This window comes from Trichechus manatus, unplaced genomic scaffold, assembly GCF_000243295.1.
Source record: "Trichechus manatus latirostris isolate Lorelei unplaced genomic scaffold, TriManLat1.0 scaffold00016, whole genome shotgun sequence".
NCBI lineage: Eukaryota > Metazoa > Chordata > Mammalia > Sirenia > Trichechidae > Trichechus > Trichechus manatus.
This window is the reverse complement of record NW_004443952.1, coordinates 19633207-19652648: the sequence shown is the minus strand read 5'-3', so window position 1 is coordinate 19652648 and position 19442 is coordinate 19633207. Positions and strand designations below refer to the sequence as shown.

General features: G+C 41.8%; 1 protein-coding gene across 1 annotated transcript; it reads right to left on the bottom strand.

Annotated features, from left to right (window-relative positions):
• Positions 1 to 368: 368 nt before the first annotated feature.
• ALDOB (aldolase, fructose-bisphosphate B) lies at positions 369 to 15816 on the bottom strand. The gene is made up of 9 exons (XM_004372212.1): positions 15696 to 15816; positions 10548 to 10669; positions 9510 to 9721; positions 8315 to 8369; positions 7236 to 7396; positions 5855 to 5938; positions 4590 to 4764; positions 4001 to 4200; positions 369 to 464 (listed from the first exon to the last, which is right to left on the bottom strand). Exons 2-9 carry the CDS (start codon positions 10657 to 10659, stop codon positions 369 to 371), a joined length of 1095 nt encoding a protein of 364 aa, XP_004372269.1. The 5' UTR covers positions 10660 to 10669; positions 15696 to 15816.
• Between the last annotated feature and the right edge of the window lie 3626 nt (positions 15817 to 19442).

The window sequence follows — 19442 nt, the reverse complement described above, 5'->3', positions numbered from 1 at the left end:
TTTTTGATAAGATGCAGTTCTCTGAACTCAGCTTTTGAGAGATGTTTTGTTTGGTGGCTGTTATTTGAATGGATAACCGATTTTATTTTAAAGCCTATTATTTTCTTTAAATGAATACTCTGGGGAGTGGGAAGCTGAAAGAGTTGCAAGAAACGAGTTGTGTGAAAGTTTGTCAAATCCTTGATATTTGTGCTTGTATGTTTCAATAACTGATTTCTTTTTCTTGTGTTTAAGAATATGGAACTCTGTTTCCAGTAGTTCTGATCTAATTTTGTTTCATTTCCAGGGTCAGTTGAAAGATTGTTCCTTTTCAGCTCTCCTACTAAGACACCTAGAAGAGCTAGACCAAGGCTGGCTGGCTGTAGGTCCTAGTAGGTATAGCAGGCGGTGAAGAGCGACTGGGTGGAAGCAGCATCTGAGGAGCCCGTGTGAACGTACTGTCCTTTGGCTGCCTGGCAGTTAGCCTGAAAAACAAGGGAGAGAGAGGAGATGGAGTTAGAGGAAATCCAAGCCCTGTGCTTGATGCTCTCTGCTTCTTATCTGAAACCAGCTATACCTTCATTTGAATTATTTTTTCTTTACAGTGATTTTGCTGAATACTGCCACTGATACCATCCCCTTCTTTTTATAATATGTTATTCCTTTTATATCTCAGTTTTCTGAGCATTTCTTTGGCAAACCTGACATTTGTGTCAGTTACTGGGAAACTTCCTTCTTAGTACCAACAATATTGCAACAACAGTACTTGAAATTAAGGTTGAGAAACATCTCACTGGTATAGCAAAAAAAATAGTGTTTTATTTAAAAATGTTTCCATATTCTACTTATATTTGTCTACAAGAATAAGTAATTTTTATGTAGTTGTAATTATAGTATCATTTAATTCCCTGTGTGAGTTCCTAAAAAAACAAACCAAACCCATTGCTGTCGAGTCAATTGTGACTCATAGCAACCCTAAAGGACAGAGTAGAACTGCTCCGTAGTGTTTCCAAGGAGCAGCTGGTGGATTCGAACTGCAGACCTTTTAGTTAGTAGCCAAGCTCTTAACCATTATGCCACACGGTCTCTGATGTGTGAGTTCCAGTTAAAAGTAAATTGAGAATTATGAAATTTATGATAAAATTCAAATGCCGCTCAGTGGTACCAGTTCTTCAAATCACTAGTGCTATTGTCTGCTCTCTCCAGGATCTATTTCTACAGCTTAGATCTGTGGTTCTCAACATGTGTTTCATGGACCATCAGCAATGCCTGGAGACATGTTACACGTAGAAATATTCTGACCTCATTCCAGACCAGCTGAATCAGAAACTCTGGGAGTAGAGCCCAGCAATCTGTGTTTTAACAAGCCCTTCAGGTGATTCTGATGCATGCTTAAGCTTGAGAATCACTCTGCAGACAGTAAACTCTGCTTCTCCTCTTCTGTGGATGGTCCTTCAGCCCTTACTTTCATAATCCTGCCATCATCTTAACTATGTCTCCCCACCTCATCAGCCACACACCAGCAATACCATACACTACTCTACATCATCACAAGGTAAAGGTGTTGTTGTTAGGTGCCATCAAGTTGGTTCTGACTCATAGCAACCCCATGTACAACAGAACGAAACATTGAGTAATCCTGCGCCATCCTCACAACTGTTGCTATGTTTAAGGCTATTGTTGCAGCCACCGTGTCAATCCATCTCATTGGGCCTTCCTCTTTTTTGTTGACCTTCTACTTTACCAAGTATGATCTCCTTTTCCAGGGACTAGTCCCCGCTGATAACATGTCCAAAGTACATGAGACAACATCTCACCATCCTTCCTTCTCAGGAGCATTCTGGCTGTACTTCTTCCAAGACAGATTTGCTCATTCTTCTGGCAGTCGATGGTATATTCAATATTCTTGCCAACACCAAAATTCAAGTGCATCAATTCTTTGGTCTTCCTTATTCATTGTCCAGTTTTTGCGTGTATATGAAGCAATTGAAAATCTCTTTGCTTGGGTCAGGTGCACCCTAGTCCTCAAAGTGATATCTTTGCTTTTTAATACTTGAAAGAGGTATTTTGCAGCAGATTTACCCACTGCAATACATCGTTTGATTTCTTGACTGATGCTTCCATGGACTTTGATTGTGGATCCAAGTAAAATGAAATTCTTGACAACTTCAATATTTTTTCCATTTACCATGATGTTGCTTATTGGTCCAGTTGTGAGAATTTGTGTTTTCTTTTTTTGAGGTGTAATCCATACTGAAGGCTGTAGTCTTTGATCTTCATCAGTAAGTGCTTCAAGCTTCTTCACTTTCAGCAAGCAAATTTGCATCATCTGCATATCGCAGGTTGTTAAGGAAGTCTTCCTTCCATCCTGATGCCATGCTCTTCTTCATATAGCCCAGCTTCTCTGATTATTTGCTCAGCATACACACTGAATAGGTATCTTGAAAAGATACAACCTTGATGCACACTTTTCCTGATTTTAAACAATGCAGTATCTCCTGTTCTGTTCAAACGACTACCTCTTGGTCTATGTACAGGTTCCGCATGAGCACAATTAAGTGTTCTGGAATTCCCATTCTTCACAATGTTATCCATAATTGTCATGATCCACATGGCTGAATGCCTTTGCATAGCCAATAAAACACAGGTAAACATCTTTCTGGTATTCATCCATCCCTAAAATCTCATGCCTTTCTTATGGCCCTAAATTATTTTTGAGCTTTCCAGGGGCCTTTCTTTCCTTTAGTGCCTCATCACCAAACTTCTGACTACACTGGATTCCTTGCCCAGCATTCTCTAAGCTAAGTTGGGCTATCACTAAAATTAGGTGTTCTTCCAGCTCCCTATTAAACTTTTACTCTTAACCCTGCTATTTCCTGTTAAGATTTATCTGAATCTTTCTGCATGCTTAAAAGAGCTGTTAGGAAAATTCAGGAACTTAGCTAATGTATCAGAAACTCAAGCTCTCATTTCAGCTGCACCTTGCCTGGTGCTTTGTGGTAATGTCTGGCCTTAATGTCTGGTCAATTTCCTAGCTGACTCTTTCAACAGCTTTTCTAGCCTTCCCCGCTGTTAGGATTGAAATCTCCATGCCTTCTCATTCTCAACAGATTCCCTCAACTCTAATCAGTGATCAGCTGTACATCTCTTCATCTCTACAAAACTAATCCCAAACCCATTCTCTTTCTCGTTTTCTCTTTCCTCCTTTCTAAGACCATCTCTAAGACCTGTATTTAATATTTCGTCTCATGCAATCTTTTTCCTGTAAGTCCCTGTCCCTTCAATTTTGCCTACTCTCCTCACCTTTAATCTTTTGCTTTATATTGAAACACATCCAGCTCACTTGTATTTGACTAAACTCTTAGCTCCCTAAGGGCAGAGTCTGTGTCTGAGTTGTTCACCCCACTGCTTGGCTCATAGTAGGTTTTCAAAAAGTAATGGTTAGTAATTGAATAAAACCTTTTTAGGACTCGTTTCTCCTGTTAACTTTTCTAGATCTTTTCCTGACAAACTTTTTGAATGTGCACCTTTCCTCTTCTTTCTCTATTGAAAACTGTTTTGTTGAGGCTCAAGGATATGCTCCTAAACGCCAATCCTAGCACCTTTCCTCAGCCTTTGTTGTTGAATCTCTCTGTAGAAGATTCCTTAAAACTTTTTTCTATTTTGTCGTAGAATCTTTGGTTCATCCTATCATATTATGACTGATTTTCTTGGTGGCTTCTCCTCTTCCCAAAATGAATGGTGTCCCAGATTCAGTCCTTAGTCCCCTTCCCTCTGAAATTATCTTTGTTGGAATTGTCCTTCAATCTATTGTCATCAACTATACTCCCAATGTGAATAATTCAAAACTCTCTCTAGTCCTAATATTTATATGGAACTCTAATGCTACATTTTCAAATATCTAGTAGACACTATCTGAAGATTCCTTTATGGCCTAAAAAAACCCCATTATATCCCTATGTGGGAGAGTCAGCTCCAAGTATTAACTTGACCAAGCAGATAAGAGGTAATAGCATCTTACCAGGGCCCGCTTCATAAAAGCCTCCTGAGTTGCCTTCTTGTTGGCAGCCTTGCCATTCCAAGCAGCAAGTGCACTGGCTTGCAGGGCCCGTCCATAAGAGAAGCTTAGTTTCCAGGGCTTTGGTAGAGGGCAAAGGTTGATAGCATTGAGGTTGAGAGTAGCATCCTCTTCACTCATGCCACCAGACAAGAAGCAGATGCCTGGAAGGAGAGAAGTCATTACATTCTACTAGTCCCCGTTTACATACCCTGCTTGAGAAAGCAAGCAGTGAACCTAAAACAAATGGCATGTCTCAATCTTTTCTCTGCTTGATTTGCATGGGGCTCTGGGTCAGAGAAATGAGTTTGCTTTTGCTGTGGCTCATTGAGCTAAGGAGAGAAGGGCTTTAATAAATAAAGAGGGAAGTAAAATTTTGAGGAAATAAATCGATTGTCTGTGAGCATTTGGAGCGAGAGGGGTAGGGCTAATTGCCTGTGAGATAGACTGCTTCGTGGATAGAAGCCAACTCCTGGACAAACACAAATGCTTGTGGTACTCCTTCAAAGGATAAGGGCTCAGACTTTAAATTAGAGAAGAAAAAAGGCCTTACCAGGGACAGCTGCAGGAACAGTACGGTGGAGAGCTGTGACGGTAGCCATTGCCACTTGATCTGGAGTATACTTCTTGGTGCAAGCATGTCCAGCAGTCACCATGTTGGGCTTAAGAAGGGTACCCTCCAGGTAAACATGATGGTCATTCAAGGCCTTGTAGACAGCAGCCAGGACCTGAGGGACAAGAAACTCAAACAGGTGAAACCTAGAGACAGACTTTGCATTACCTTGGCACTCCTACACACAGGGATGAAGGAATGCCCATATATTGTTTAGCCAGAGCTTCCCAGCCAGTCATGGGGCTTCATCAGGGCAGTGCATTGCAAACCATAGCCACTGAGCACAATCAAGCTGGCTTATCCCCACCACCTCTACACTAGCTGCTCCACTGCATGGGCTGTTGACATGGCCCTGCTTCCTAGAGGCCTACACTCCTTCTTTCCCATTACTCCCTTTGGTTAATGTCACTTCCTTTTGAGATTGCCTTGGTTTAGCTGGGGACATCTAAACTGACTTCCACTCTCCATCCCATAGACCAAAAAACCCACTGCCGTGAAGTCAATTCCAACGCATAGCACCCTATAGGACAGAGTAGAACTGCCCCATAGGGTTTCTAAGGCTGTAAGTCTTTATGAAAGCAGACTGCCACATCTTTCTTCTGTGGAGCAGATGGTAGATTCGAACCGCCAACCTTTTCGTTAGCAGCTGAATGTTTTAACCACTGCACCACCAGGGCTCCTCATGCAATAGAGTGGTCATAAAAATGTACATTTTAGAGACAGAAGTGCTTTAAAAGCTCATTTCAATCTACCTAAGTTTGCAAGGGAAGAAACCGAGGTTAATCTACATTATGACTTTCTTACTCTCTCACGTGTGTGAGGGAAACCACCCTCTTTCAGGTACCGTGGCAAATTTAGAAAATCAGAAGTGAACAAAGTACTTTGTAATATTTTTCTCATGTGAGCCTCAGATCTTATTTTTAAATTTTGTAGTTTACATATAATAAAACTAGGGTCCAGAAAGATAATATGACTTACCTAAGGTCCTACAAGCCAAGTGTTGCTACGGCAAACCCTGCGCTTTTTCCATAAGAGCATACCATGTGCCAAAAAAGTGGAAGGATTGATAAACACCTCCTTAGCTTCTCAATGCTACATTATGATTCTAACTTGAAGAACATTCCAAACATAAATTAGTCATAACAGCTGTTACTTAAAAAGAAAACTTTTCAACGGGATTTTTGACTTTTATATTCAAGACTTACTTTCTCAGTAACATACTGGCAGTGTTCCAGGTCATGGTCTCCATCAGGAATGACTTCTGGTTCAACGATGGGTACCATCCCATTCTAAAAGGAAAAAAGGGGGACCAAAGTAAAGTCGTGCTCTCTATGATCCTTTCCGTAGCAGGAGATTCAACAGTTTCAATTCATATAAAATTAAGCCCTTATGGAGAAATGGAGCCCTGGTGGCCCAGTAGTTAAGAGCTTGGCTGCTAATCAAAAAGGTCAACAGTTCAAATCCACCAGCCACTCCTCGGAAACCCTATGAGGCAGTTCTGCTCTGTCCTATAGGGTTGCTATTAGTCAGAATTGAGTCAGTGGCAATGGGTTTTTTGGCTTTTTATGGAAAAATACTATATAGGGGACTTAAAGACAGTGAAAAGAAATTTGATGGGATATCTACTGAGCATTTGTGGCTTAGCCAAAAAAAGGAAAAAAAAAAAAAAAAGTGAGGCAAGAATAGTTATTTCTGAAAAGGAATGGGGTTAAAAAAATACAAACCTTTAATTTCTATATTTTATTCTAGAGACTATTCCAGCTACCCCAAGAACCTAGCTGCCACCCATTTAAGGGCAATGATGCCCCCTGTGTGGATTAAAGATTTTGAGCAGTGCTTACAATTCTAATTGGAAATCTCAGATTCCCACAAGTCCAGTAACCCCTACATAGTCCCCACAGAAGCAAATGAGATTTGAGTTGGATCCCAAGACTCTTCGACACATGTTGGAAGCCTCTGACATTGAGTCACCAATCTCCCAGAAAGTGTTTGGATTGGGAGTAGGTCAGAACTATCACTCTTCAGCTAGAAGGCTAAGAGGATCATGTCTTGGACTTTATGGAACCTAGAGAAGCAACTGTCCTGGGCCTGATCACTTTTAATACTCAACTTTATAGTGAGTTGACTGTAGGTATTGACCTTTTGCTCGTGGCTTATTGGAACACTGGCTTGCAGGACCAGTTCTCTCCCTACCATGCCTGGCTACAGCAAAAACAGTGAGAAATGCCACCAAGATATAGTGGAAAGGTAAGAGGAAGGCCAATGTATAACAATAGTAAATTGGAAAGACAGGCTCTGAAGAAAGTGTTCCAGTCTAGTCCAGTTACCACTGAGTCATCTCTGACTCATGAACTGTACATGATCTCCAGAGTAGAACTCCAGAGTAGAACTGGAGTTCTCCATAGGGTTTCCAACGTCTAATTTTTCAGAAGTAGATGACCAAGCCTTTCTTCTGAAGAGCCTCTAGGTGGACTCAAACTGCTAACCTATTGGTTAGTAGCCAAGCACTTAACCATTTGCACCACTCAGGGACTCCAAAAGAAGTGCTCGTCTACTGTTTTTTAGCCCTAGGAGAAGGCAGAGCACCTGCTGACAGATGCTGGCGTAGCGGGCCAGGGCATTGGCATTCTCCTGGATAGCGAGGTTGGATGGACACTGGTTGGCGATCCTCAGCACAGCACGCCACTTCCCAAAGTCAGCACCATCCTTTTTGTACTGAGCGCAGCGCTCAGAGAGGCCATCAAGCCCTGCAAGTCAGAAAAGAAAGAAAAACTTCTTTGAGTCCCTGTCCCTGATCCACCAGGCCTCTGCCATAGTAAAGGGTCTCTCTTAGCTTTCTGTCAACAGAGCTTGAAGACTGAAAATGCTCAAGCCAAAAAACATTAATCACAATACTGGGCCAGGAGACCTGGATGGAATAAATATGGGTTTGATGTACATAGTGGATACTCCATAAGTAGAATGGAGGGAACTAATATTTTTTTTAGTGCCTGCTAAGTTCCAGGCGTAAGTCTAGGCATTTTGCATACTTGATCTCATTTAATTACCATAGCAACCCAAATAGTTAATATTACACTAATTTTACAGATATGGAAACTGAGGCTTCAAGAGGTTAAGTGACTTTACCAAGTTTATATGGCTAAACAGTGACAGAGCTGGAATTAAAATTCTGATTAGCTAATGCAATGCTGTAGTTAACAACGGTCTTCTTAGACAGTGAAATATCCTGCAAAATAATTTAGGTTGTTAAGTGATGGAACTAGGATTCAAACCCACGTGCATCTGAACCCAAAGCCTGGAGCCTTTTCTCTCTATTGCTGCTAAATTTTTCTCTAAAAATATTAGTTTCGGGTACAGCACACCTTCTTTGTGCAAAGCACTGTGGTAATCCCTTTTTGGATTTTATCTAGTCTAATCCACACAATTAACTCTGCAAAGTAGATATTGTTGTCCTATTTTAAGATAAGAGAACTTAGACTCAGAACATCTAAGTGATTTTTCCCAAAGTCACACATTTATTAAATGGAGGAGCTGGGATTCAAAACCAGGTGTGTGTGGCTCTAAAGCCAGTGTAAGTTCACATTTTGTTTTCTCTTCCTCACTTCTTTGCTTGCCTTCATTTCTAGCATATGTTGGCATGACATATCAGTGGGCAATATCCTTACCTTGAATTGTGGTTTCTTTATTTGTTCCTGCAAGGGGAGCACCTCCTTGATCTAACTGTGAAAACAAATCATTAGCAAATAATTAGCAGGTGTTAGGTTTTAAAGAAAACACAGGCAGAACTCCTGGTACTGATAGCTCTCATCTTTCACAAACCAAGGAGTTGAATTAAGAACAGAAGTTACCTGGAAGGAGCAATGCAAGAGATTCAACCCTAGGAGTATGGAAAGTATGGAAAGCACAGCCCTGGTGGTGCAATGGTTAAGAGCTCAGCTGTTAACCAAAATGTTGGCAGTTCAAATCCACCAACTCTCCTTGGAAACCCTTTGGGGCAGTCCTACCCTTTCCTACAGGATCGCTATGAGTCAGAATCGACTCATAACAACAACAGAGCTTAGAAAGTAAGAAGCAATCAAACAGTATCTGGGATGCAGAGTGCAGAATAACAGCAGGTTCCTTTCAGTCATTCATTTATTCAAGAGACATTTATTGAGCACCTGTATGTACTGTGCACTGTGTTATTACAGGAAGTCTAGAGAATGTTATTACAGGAGGTCTAGAGAATGAGGGTGCAATCTCTACCCTTAGCATGGCAGAGGTCCCAAGAGTTAAAAAGCCTGGATTTAAACCATCTCCACCTTTCACTGACCATGAGCAAGTTATGTCACCTCTTGTAGTTCAGTTTTTTCACCTCATCTCTACAGTTAGGATAATAATTGAGTCTACTTCCTGAGGTTGTTGTGAGAATTAAATGAGTTCTTGGCATTGTAAACACCCAACAAATCCTACTTTTTAGTCTTGAGAAGTTTATGCAGTATTAGTTACATGGAGAAGTTTATTTAGACTTAGTTACAAGATAGAACAGACGATACTTTAATAATAATAGCTATCATTAATTGAACAGTTATTATGTGGTGGAACTATTTTTAAAGTTATTTAATCCTTAAAAGAAATTTATGTGGTATGTACCATTATTTCCATTTTAGAAATGTGGAAATTGAGATGTTGAGAGATTAAGTACTTTGAGGCAAACTTGGTTGAAAGAAGAGGACACTAGAAGAAAACTCTAGAAGAAGAAGAAAGAGTGAGAACAGAAATTAGATGATAAGAATGTTTGGAGTGTTGGTCCTGCCCAGCCAGTGTGCTGGGAGCGCGCCTGAGGTGAGGCTGAGGTGAGACATGCATGGAAGTATTCACCTTGATTCCCACCACGATCCCCTTTTCCTTGAGGATGGTTCTGAACGGCTTTCCCTGGCTGTCCTTCTGGTAGAGGGTCTCATGGAAAAGGATCACACCCCCGATGCTTTGGTTGATGGAATTGTCCACAGAGAAGAGGATTTCTCGGAACTGCCGGCGGTTCTCCTCGGTGTTCTCCACCTTGATCCTCTGCAGGCGGTTTCCCATGGTGCCTAAGGTGGGTGGGCCAAAGGCAGTGTGAGGACAAGCGGGACTTTCCTTTCCCCCTCTTCCACACTATCTCAGTGACCCCACCACGATAGAAAACAAGACTCTTTTTTTTTTTTAATTCAGCTCTTCAAAGCTCCTGCCTCTTTTTGTTGTCCGCTGGTAGAAAAGCCTTGATTTTTGTCAGGATGGTGGTTGGAAAATGCCCAGTGTGTTGGCTAGGTATGCAGGGATCAAGGTGGAAGCCACCAATGAATGGGTCCAACTGCGTATGAAAGGCCTTCATTTCTCTCTACCTTTCTCTGGCTCAGTCTCCAATCTGACTGGGTACACACATGGCAAAAAGAGAGGTTGGGCAGGCTCTTGACTTCTCTGGCTTTTCACCTTTTTATGGTAGTCTGTGCAAGCCCACCACAGCTCTCCCTTGTGAAAGCTGGGATTCTTTCAGCCACAAGCTCTGCCCTGTTCCAGATGCAGATACTTCCCTGCCCTCCCTGACTTGGCTGATTTTAACCTGACTTTTCATTAGCAGCAAATGGCTGTATATCAGTCCTCATCCTGGTCACTGAGTGTCTGGCATTGCGACAGCCCTGATTTAAGACAAGGGGCCTTAACAATGAGAGCTTGAGCCTCTTGCTATGGTTTTCAGGAATCTGCCTAATGGGTTTACATTGAAAAGATCTGTGCTTACCAAGTCTTCTTGTCCCACTACTGTGTACATAAACTCTCACTTGCTCAGAGATGAAGGAGAATGTAATTACCAAGTTGCTTTTGCTAAGTGTAGAAACAAGAGTATGCTTGTTGTATGTTGTGACTGTCTCTTACACTCACCCACAGACTCATCTGCAGCCAGGATCCCCTTTCCATTTGCAACAATGCGCTGGGCGATTTCTGAGAGCTCCTTCTTCTGTTCTGGAGTGAGGGCTGGAAATTGGTGGGCCATGGTGAGAGGTCTGAAAAAGAGTTCAGAAGAGTCACGAACAGAACTGTGGGTGGTTCACAGAGTCACACACTCAAATAGATTCACTACCAAGACAGCAAGAGTATACAGAGAAGATGTGCAGGCCCCTCCAATACTTCTGGCCCATTACCTGGGCCTGATAAGTAAATGAGGCCTGGTTTCTCCACCCTCCTCCTCAATACACAGACATACAGACTAAGTAGTTGCAATTAGCCATAATGGATGAAGATGGGATGTCAAATGTTCATGGTGATCCTAAATAGAATGCCTTCCAGGAGAGTTTTGGGATCACTGATCCTGAGACTGAGCCAGCTAATGAATGACCGACTTGAATCCGGCAAATAGAGGCAACTGCAGTAAATGACTATCTCTCTATTGTTTGGATTCCTGGTGCCATCTAGCCTGGATTTTTTGAGGCCAGGACAGTGAGACTTTGACCTCTGTGGCTATCCTCTACTTGCTCCGTTAGCCTCTAGTCCCACCAGATCACTCTCCAGGCACCAAGTTTGGGAGGAGGAACCTACATTCGGCTTCAAAGTTACTTTTCTTCAGCTTTGGGCCAGAGAGGTGGAGTGCAAGGCTCCTTTTTCTTATATTCAGCCTCCTATGAGACCATGTGGGGCAGACCCAGGAAGATTTTTGCTCAGTCCCTCAGGGGTGGGGTGATAGGTCCATGGCCTCTGAGGATGCTGAAATCAATATAGTGATCCCTGCTCCAGTAATTCTCAGCTTTGCTACTTCAGGAAGGAGAGACTCTGGCTCAAAGACTCCCCACCCAAGCAGTCTTCTCAGCAGTGGGTTCTCTGAATGGGATCATTGTCTCTGTTGTGCTGGCCACTTTGGGTTAGTATTAAAAATGCAAGCTTACAGGACTTTCATCTTGGATGTTGGAAGGAGTAAATTTTCCATAGGTTAGGCTATCAAAGAAAAAAGTTGGTAGTGAAGATTATCTTGAGTAGTCTCCTATCCAATCCCATGGCCTCCTCCTTTCCCAACACCCACCCTTCCACCATGCACTCATACACAGGATGGATGCTCCATGCCTGCATACTACTTCCTAGAAGCCCAAGGACACCCCAGCTCTCATTTTACCCCCTTGGCAATGTAGTAACCAGGGCAGTTTATCTTCATAAATGAATGAATAAGCTAAGACTTAGAGAAGTTAACTGACTTGCCCAAGGTCCCAGGTAGGATAATGTAGAGTCTGGCCCCTCATGACAAATCCTTTCTTCACATTTTCTGAATCCTTTCAAGGTAGGTGCTCAGTACCCTGTCCCTTGATATAAGGAGTTGATGGCTATTAAACTAATTCATGAGAAGGTGTAACTGATGACCTCGTTGTTGCTACAGTCCACTTTGACAGTGGTTCTTGTCTTAACCCAAAAGAATGGCATGACAATGGTATCATTGCGGTACTAGGGCAGGATAGTAAGCAAGGATTTCTGGAAAAGATGATCTTTTAAGAGCCCCTACAATCCATCTGCAGGCAACATTTGTCCTGTTTTGAATACTAGTTCCTAATGTTTTTGGCAGGGATTTTTAGCTTTGTACCTGACCTCCAGGATCATACTAATAAAAGCCAACCTAGGAGTGGTGACCTTTAGGCCAAGGTGCAAATTTTCTCTCTCAGTTTAGGTATTTGCACAAGGGAGTTGACAATTACCAAACAGTAAAGACATTTCCTTAATGAAACAAAAGGAAAAAATAGCTCAATAATAATAACAACAAATTATCATTTAGTGCTAAGAACTCTGCTAATTTCTTTACATGCATTATGTAATTTATTCCCAGTAGGCACCTGTGCTTGTTTTTTCCCCTCTACTTAATAGATAAGGAAAGACTATATAAGAGTTTAAATTATTTGTCCAAGGACACATAGCTAAGAAGGCACAAAGCTGGGATCAGGGGCAGTACTCCCCTCTATTCAAGGAAAGGGTGAGCTTGGCAAAAGGAATCAGCGTTTGGATGACTCTTAACGTCCTTGATGGCACTCCCAGAGTGCCTCAGGTTGTGAATCTTTATCCCCACAACACTGACACTACCAACTCATAAACATCTAACATAATATTCCATAGAGGTTTGCTGCTAGTCCGACAGAACTGGGTCCCTGCACGAGTTTGCCTCCCCCTAGCTGGGATCTTGGATAAGTCAAGTAACTTCTCTGAGTCTTAGTTTACTAGGGATTAAATGGTGGTAATATCCACTCTGGATGTCTCATTGCCAAGTGGATCAAATGAGACTGTGAACACTTGGTTCATCATAGTTGCTTAAAATATATTTGTTGAATTGCATGGTAAACATTAAGATGCTTTATAAAGCACTATGAAAATGCAAGGTATTACTATTTTTCTCTTTTATAATTTTTTTGAAAAACAATTACTGAAGAGACTTCCACGTTTCTACTTACTACCAAGCTATTCCCTTCAGTCTATTTGTGCTGACTTAACCAGAACAACAGAGGAAAGGTCAAGTTGAACTAATGCTGTTTACAGGAAGTTAAACTTCTACAGAAGGATTAAAGGTCTGTACCACATCAGCACAAACGTTGCTGCTCTGTTAATCATAAAACAGGGTCACAGACCAATGTTCACCACTAGGAGACAGGGGGCCCGTAGGAGCAGGTAAGGATAGAGAATGGTTTTTGTGCCCCTATGCCTCTGCTCACTGAGGTCTTGGACCAACTTTTTTTTTTAAGTGTAATAGGAAGTTGTTCACATTATATTATTAAGTGGAAAAAGGAAGTTTCAGAAAAGTATGCATATAATCCTATTTTTTAAACTAAAAAGTAGTATACATATATATTGTTTGTGTGTCTATATAAGCAGAGAAACACCCCCACCCCTCCTTCCCCAGGGTTATGTTTGGGGAATGGGATGCGGTAGAGCGAGTCTCACATTTCCTTTATGCATTTTTTGTAATGTTTGATTTCTTAATGAGCAGATAGATACAGACATCGACACAGGTATAGATATAGTATAGATTAGTGACAGGTGACATATATGCAATCTGGGGGAAAGCTGTGAGTGTGAACATGTATGAAGACAATGTAACCAGAGAAAAATAGGGCAACAAGGGACTTCAGAGATATCTGTACCAACCCTGCCACTTTAGAATTGAGGAAACAGGCCCAGGGAGAATATGTCTGATGCCCCTTCTAAGCTGTGATGTTCTAGGACTCTAAGTTACAACCTACTGGTTTATGACTTGGAATCCTTCTTCAGCAAAATAACATATGGAACCCTACAGTCTGGTTCTCTCTGCCCTCCTAGAAGAGGTTCTGTGAAAAGATAATTTCTAAAGTATAGATATTTAACTTCTGGAAAAATATTAGGCAACAGAGTCCATTTGCTTCTCCATGTACAAGGCAGATGGATTTTCAAGAAGAGAGACATGAAGAGGTTTATTCGTTGAAAGCCTATGATTGCCGGACGTGAGTGCAGCAGTTCTATATATTGATGCATGAAGATGCCCACCACTTCATTACCCACAAACTCCACCATGACAGGTGGAGTGAGGTGCTCTAGGGCAGCTCTAGGGCAGCCTGATCCCTGGAGCCTTTGAACACATGTGGAGCAGCCCAGAAAGAGACCTGAGCATTGCTCTTTCCTTTAAACTGGTAACTAAGCCAGAGGAATTCCGAGGTGTACAGTAATGCACCCATTCCCTGTCCATGTCTCCTCAGGTTCTAGCTTAGACCTGGATGTTCCCCAGATGAGCCTTGGCTAACGTGATGAATACCAGGATAGCAGAGCACAGCCCTGCCGCATCCAAATTGGCTAATGGAGCCCTAGGTAACTATTTCAGCTCACAGTGACCTCATGTGTGTCAGAATACAACTGTGCTCCATAAGGTTTTCAATGGTTGATTTTTCGGAAGTAATCATAATGGACTTGACATCAACTGGCTTAGGTAACTGTTTGAAGAGAAGTTAAAAAGGCAACATGTCCTTACAACACAGCTATTTTTCAGAGAGTAGAACAAATGTATCCAAACAAGTTGGCAGCTTTCAATTCCTAATATCTTAAGCCGTAGGGTCTTCAAACTGTTTGGTGCCAGTAGGAAATGTTATAGGATATATCAAACAAGGGTAGGTTTGAAAATTCATAATCAAATCATGACTATGCTCTGAAGTTTCCATGCCGATTTCACTTTCTCATTTGAGCAGTGGGTGAAGGTAAAGGGCAAAGCGCGCCAAGAGTTCATTTCTGTGACAAAGAAACTTCTGTGCTAGTACCAACAGGTGTGGGAAGAGAATGAAGAAAATGACGTAAGGCAATAGACATGTAAATAAATCATTGAAATAAGTAGTCGTTATGAGAGACTGGGACATTGGTGATTTAGTGGTAGAATTCTCGCCTTCTATCTAGGATACCTGAGTTAGATTTCTGGTATTGCACCTTTTGTGCAGCCAACCTGTCTGTCAGTGGAAGCTTGCATGTTGCTATGATGCTGTACAGGGTTTCAGCAGAACTTTAATACTAACACAGACTAGGAAGAACGGCTTGGCGATCTACTTCTGAAAATCAGCCAGTGAAAACCTAATGGATCACAACAGCCGAGTCTGCAGCCAATCATGGGAATGGCACAGGACCCGGCAGAGTTTCATTTCATTGTGCATGGGGTTGCCATGAGTTGGGGGCTAACTGGATAGCAGCTAGCAGCAATAATGGAAAGAGAAAATACAAATGATCAGGAATCTCAAAATCTGAAGAAAAAACAAAAACCTGACTGAATAGGAATGTTCAAGTTGCTTTTCCTAGTCCAAAGTCTCAAAAGTGCCATCATACTCATAACACTGGCAACTGGCGGTCAGTCTCGAGTATTTTGCTACTTCTCAAAGAGCCAGGGGTGAATTGAGTGAGCATGCACGTCTCAGCAGATCGAAAGCTGCCATCAGGTTTTTCCCCCAGCAGAACACAAAGGCAAACACACCTTTCCCCCAGAGCAGGCTTAGTGCCCTCTTGAATGCCGTACACCTAGATGCAGGCCAGGCATACAAAGCAAGTTCTTTCACTTACAGTTTGGGAGAGGAGAGACCTCTTAGACGTCAGAAGCTGTGGGTGAGACAGCAGCTGCCAAACAGGACCAATCTACTGGAACGTACAGTTTTTATAGAGTTCTCATCGAAGTGGTGTTTTTTTTTTTTTTTAACTTTTGCCTTCCCCTTTGCACCTTGGCCTAGTAGGGAGGTGTTTATTCAAAACGTCTGATTGGCTCATAAACAGCCAATCCTCCTAGTCATGCTTGCAACACTCTTGATGCTCACAGAATGTTAAACCTGCAATAGGAAATCCAGCCTCTTACTTTACGGGTGAGGAAATTGAGGTAAGAAGGGTGAGGGGATTCCCAAAAAATCATGCGGCTAGTGAATGACTGAGCGCTAGAGTCCATCCAGGGATATTGGGAAGAATGGTAGCTCAGTTCTGGTGCTTCCTAAGCACATAATCTTGACCAAGGCATTTTTACTTCTCTGAGCCTTAACTTCCTTCTCTGTGAAGTGGGATCCCAACTTCACAGGACAGTTAAATGAGTTTGTAAAATGCCTGCATACAGTAAGCATTCAAGAATTGTTGTTTCCCCCATCTTCTCCAGTCTCCAAAAGCCTGGAGGTTTTTAAGGCCAGAACAGAGTCTTTTACTCTATTCACGCTCTCTCTCAGCCTTTACTTTTTTGTCTCCAAAGTTGGTAAAAACTAGAATAAACCTCAAAATGATTGATATCAGGCATCAGCTCCTCCAACTGTGACACTGTCTGGGTATGGGTTCATTCTGAAGATTTTGGGGGGCATGTTAAACCAAAATCTCATCTAAGAGAGGGTAAATAAAAATACTGTATGCTTCCTGAGACAAATAATGAAAGTTATGGGGAAACCTAAAAATAATGGAATGAGCATGAGTACAGAAAAGTATAAATCCTCAGGAACACGTGCCTTTGGGATAATTCATAAAAATGGAAAATAACAAGTTTCTTGATAGTGCAGGGTATTAACTTTAGTGAAAAAGTGAGATGTCAGTGAAATAAAGGGAACAGAGAACTAGGTTGTCTAAATGGAGTTTAGGATCAGATAGTTTTTAAGAGTAGAAACTGTTAGATATTGAATGTGGTTACTGAGGGAAAGTGAAGTGTTTGAAACACAACATTGAAACTCATTTGATCTGGGAAGTTTAGGACAAGGTGTGACCCAAGGACAATAGAGGGGCTAGGTCAGGTACAGTTCCCACCAGCTCCCTTGACTCACTTACCACCCGCTGTCATGCTTTCAGCTTTCCTCATCTGCACCTGGTACTCATTCAAGTACCTGGTTCTTGATTCACCGGAACAAGGCAACCTGATCTAGGGACACTTGAAGGTTTCATCAGGTTTGATTTTTGCTAGAGGAGAATGGAGGAAGAAGAGGTGGGCGGTAGTGAAAGAATGCAGAGTGGGGGAGTGACAGTTGTTGGAAGTCAGGGCTGGGCAGGTCAGAACTGTGACAGTCCACCTGATGGAGAGACGCATGGCAGAGGTAATACTACTCATGCTCCTCGTACTAACTATTCTTGTTATAACAACAACAATAACAATGATAATCTTTTGTTTAGGTCAGTGTATCCAGTTCTTTTCATATATGATCTCCAGTCCCAGCGCCTGTCTGAGGGAAGGTTTGTTACCCCCATTTTCTGGATAAGGAAACCCTTGTTCAGAGAAGGCAAGTAACTTGCCTAGAGTCACAGGACAGGTACACTGGAGTCTGCCTGGCTGCAAGTCAGTGGCTGAAAGGAGAGCTGCTTGCATTTTGGTGACCACAGACTTTATAGATTATTTCTCCTACTCTCCCACTTCTGGCAGCTTCTAACCTTGGACATAAAACTCTGCATTAATCAGGAAGAATGATTGTGTTGGTGCCTCTGGTCTTGCCAAGCATTGTTTCACGTGAACAGCAGACTCACCAGGCATGTCAGAGCAATGTGAGCGCGCCCGCCTGGAACAGAGCCACCCACTGCTGCTCCCGTGGCATCAGCGCTTGATATGCAACTGAAACACAAAGTTCAGGAAAGCAAGGCCAAGGCTTACTGGACCTTAGAGAACCAGCAACTCCAGATCAGCAGAGAGTGCTTGGAGAGTTTTTTTTTTAAAAAAAAAATCTCCTAGCTCAGTTAAATGTTCAAAATGGATATATCGTGATATCATACAAAGACATGCGGCTTGAAGGCTGTGAAACATTGGGGAATCCTCTGAGCTCTTTGGTCCTCAGTTTTGGCTAGTAATACCTCCATCAAAAACTGATTGTAAAGTATGAATGAAATAACCTATGACCAGGACCTAGCACATAGTAGGGTTTTTTTATGTCGCTGAATCTGAATGCCTAATTCTGATTAAAAAAAAAAAAAAAGGAAACCAAACCAGTTGCCATCTAGTTGACTTTGACTCCGGATGACTTCATGTGTGTCAGAGGAGAACTGTGCTCTGCAGGGTTTTCAGTGGCTGATTTTTTGGAAGTAGATTGCCAGGTCTTTTTCTGAGGTGCCTCTAGGCGGACTCAAATGGCCAACCTTTCATTTAGCAGCCGAAGACTTAACCATTTGTGCCACCCAGGGACATCAATTCTGATTTAGAGACCTCCAATTGGCAAGATGATACCATTCATGATTGTTACTTAAATATCTCCAACAACTACCTCAGTTGTTCTCCACCCCCTACCCCAATCTAGATACTTCTGTTTTGAATATGGTATCTACAGAAGTCAAGAACAGGCCATAGAGTTATACATATATACATTCATATACAGCATCAGGTGTGCATCCACAAATGACACACGTGGACATACAAGTAAATCTCGTGTATTTTAGAATTACACTCACTGCAGGATTAGTAAAGAACTTCCATATAAAGGGGCCACATTTAAACAATGAAATCGGGAGAATTATGATTGGGTCAATATGGTATTTTAAAGATATGTTTTCCAATCTGTGGTACAGATACTACCTTATTATGTTGCAGTGTGCTTTGGAGGTGAAGATATCAGGAGCCTGAAATCAGCCATCATTATTTTGGTCATACAGCTAGGGCTAATGTTGTCTCCACAAAGTTCACAAAATATTGAGCTTCTGTATACAAGCTCAATTGTATACAAGCTGTATACAATTTGTTAGCTATGGAGGCAACAATTTTGTAGAGAATACAAAATGAGTAAGACTGGTTTGTTCTCAAGAAATTTACAATCTGAGAGGTGGGGAGAGAGGGTTGAGGTCAGGAACAACTCAGATACGAGAATGTATGCAGATACTTTCTTTTTGGCTGTTATTATTATTGTCACAACATTACTAGACGATCTGTGAAGGAACATGAAAGAGAAGTCTAAATATTCAGAATTATCACATGGCCAAATCATGCTCCATCCCATTCCATGATTCAGTCCATTGGACTGTAAGACCTATGAGGGCGGGGGCAGCAGTGCCTCACCACGGTCTCACTAGCACCTAATACCATGCCCGGTACATAATAGGCATCGGATCAATTTTTGTTGAATCAATGAATCAATAATTATATGAATGCATTAGTGTCACTCTCAAAAAAGCCTAAAATAAGTGTCTTATAATTCTTATCTCTGGAACTTTGAAATTATTAATAGATAGGATATGACCATTACTTTATTCTAAAACTACACTACATTCTAAGAGCTCTTATATTGCTGTTCCTTCGGAGGTTCACAGGAATCCAGACTGGAGTTCCCCTGAAATGGTGCAAGGAACTTGTGGCCTTTTTTTTTTTTTTTTTTTGTACTT

Excerpts from the sequence above, each read along its gene's own strand:
- ALDOB (XM_004372212.1), bottom strand. The coding sequence starts at position 10,659 with ATGGCCCACCAATTTCCAGCCCTCACTCCAGAACAGAAGAAGGAGCTC. Across the intron at positions 8,370-9,509 it reads GGATCGTGGTGGGAATCAAG|TTAGATCAAGGAGGTGCTCC; the intron begins GTGAATACTTCC and ends TTGTTTTCACAG. Across the intron at positions 465-4,000 it reads CTTTTATGAAGCGGGCCCTG|GCTAACTGCCAGGCAGCCAA; the intron begins GTAAGATGCTAT and ends CTTGTTTTTCAG.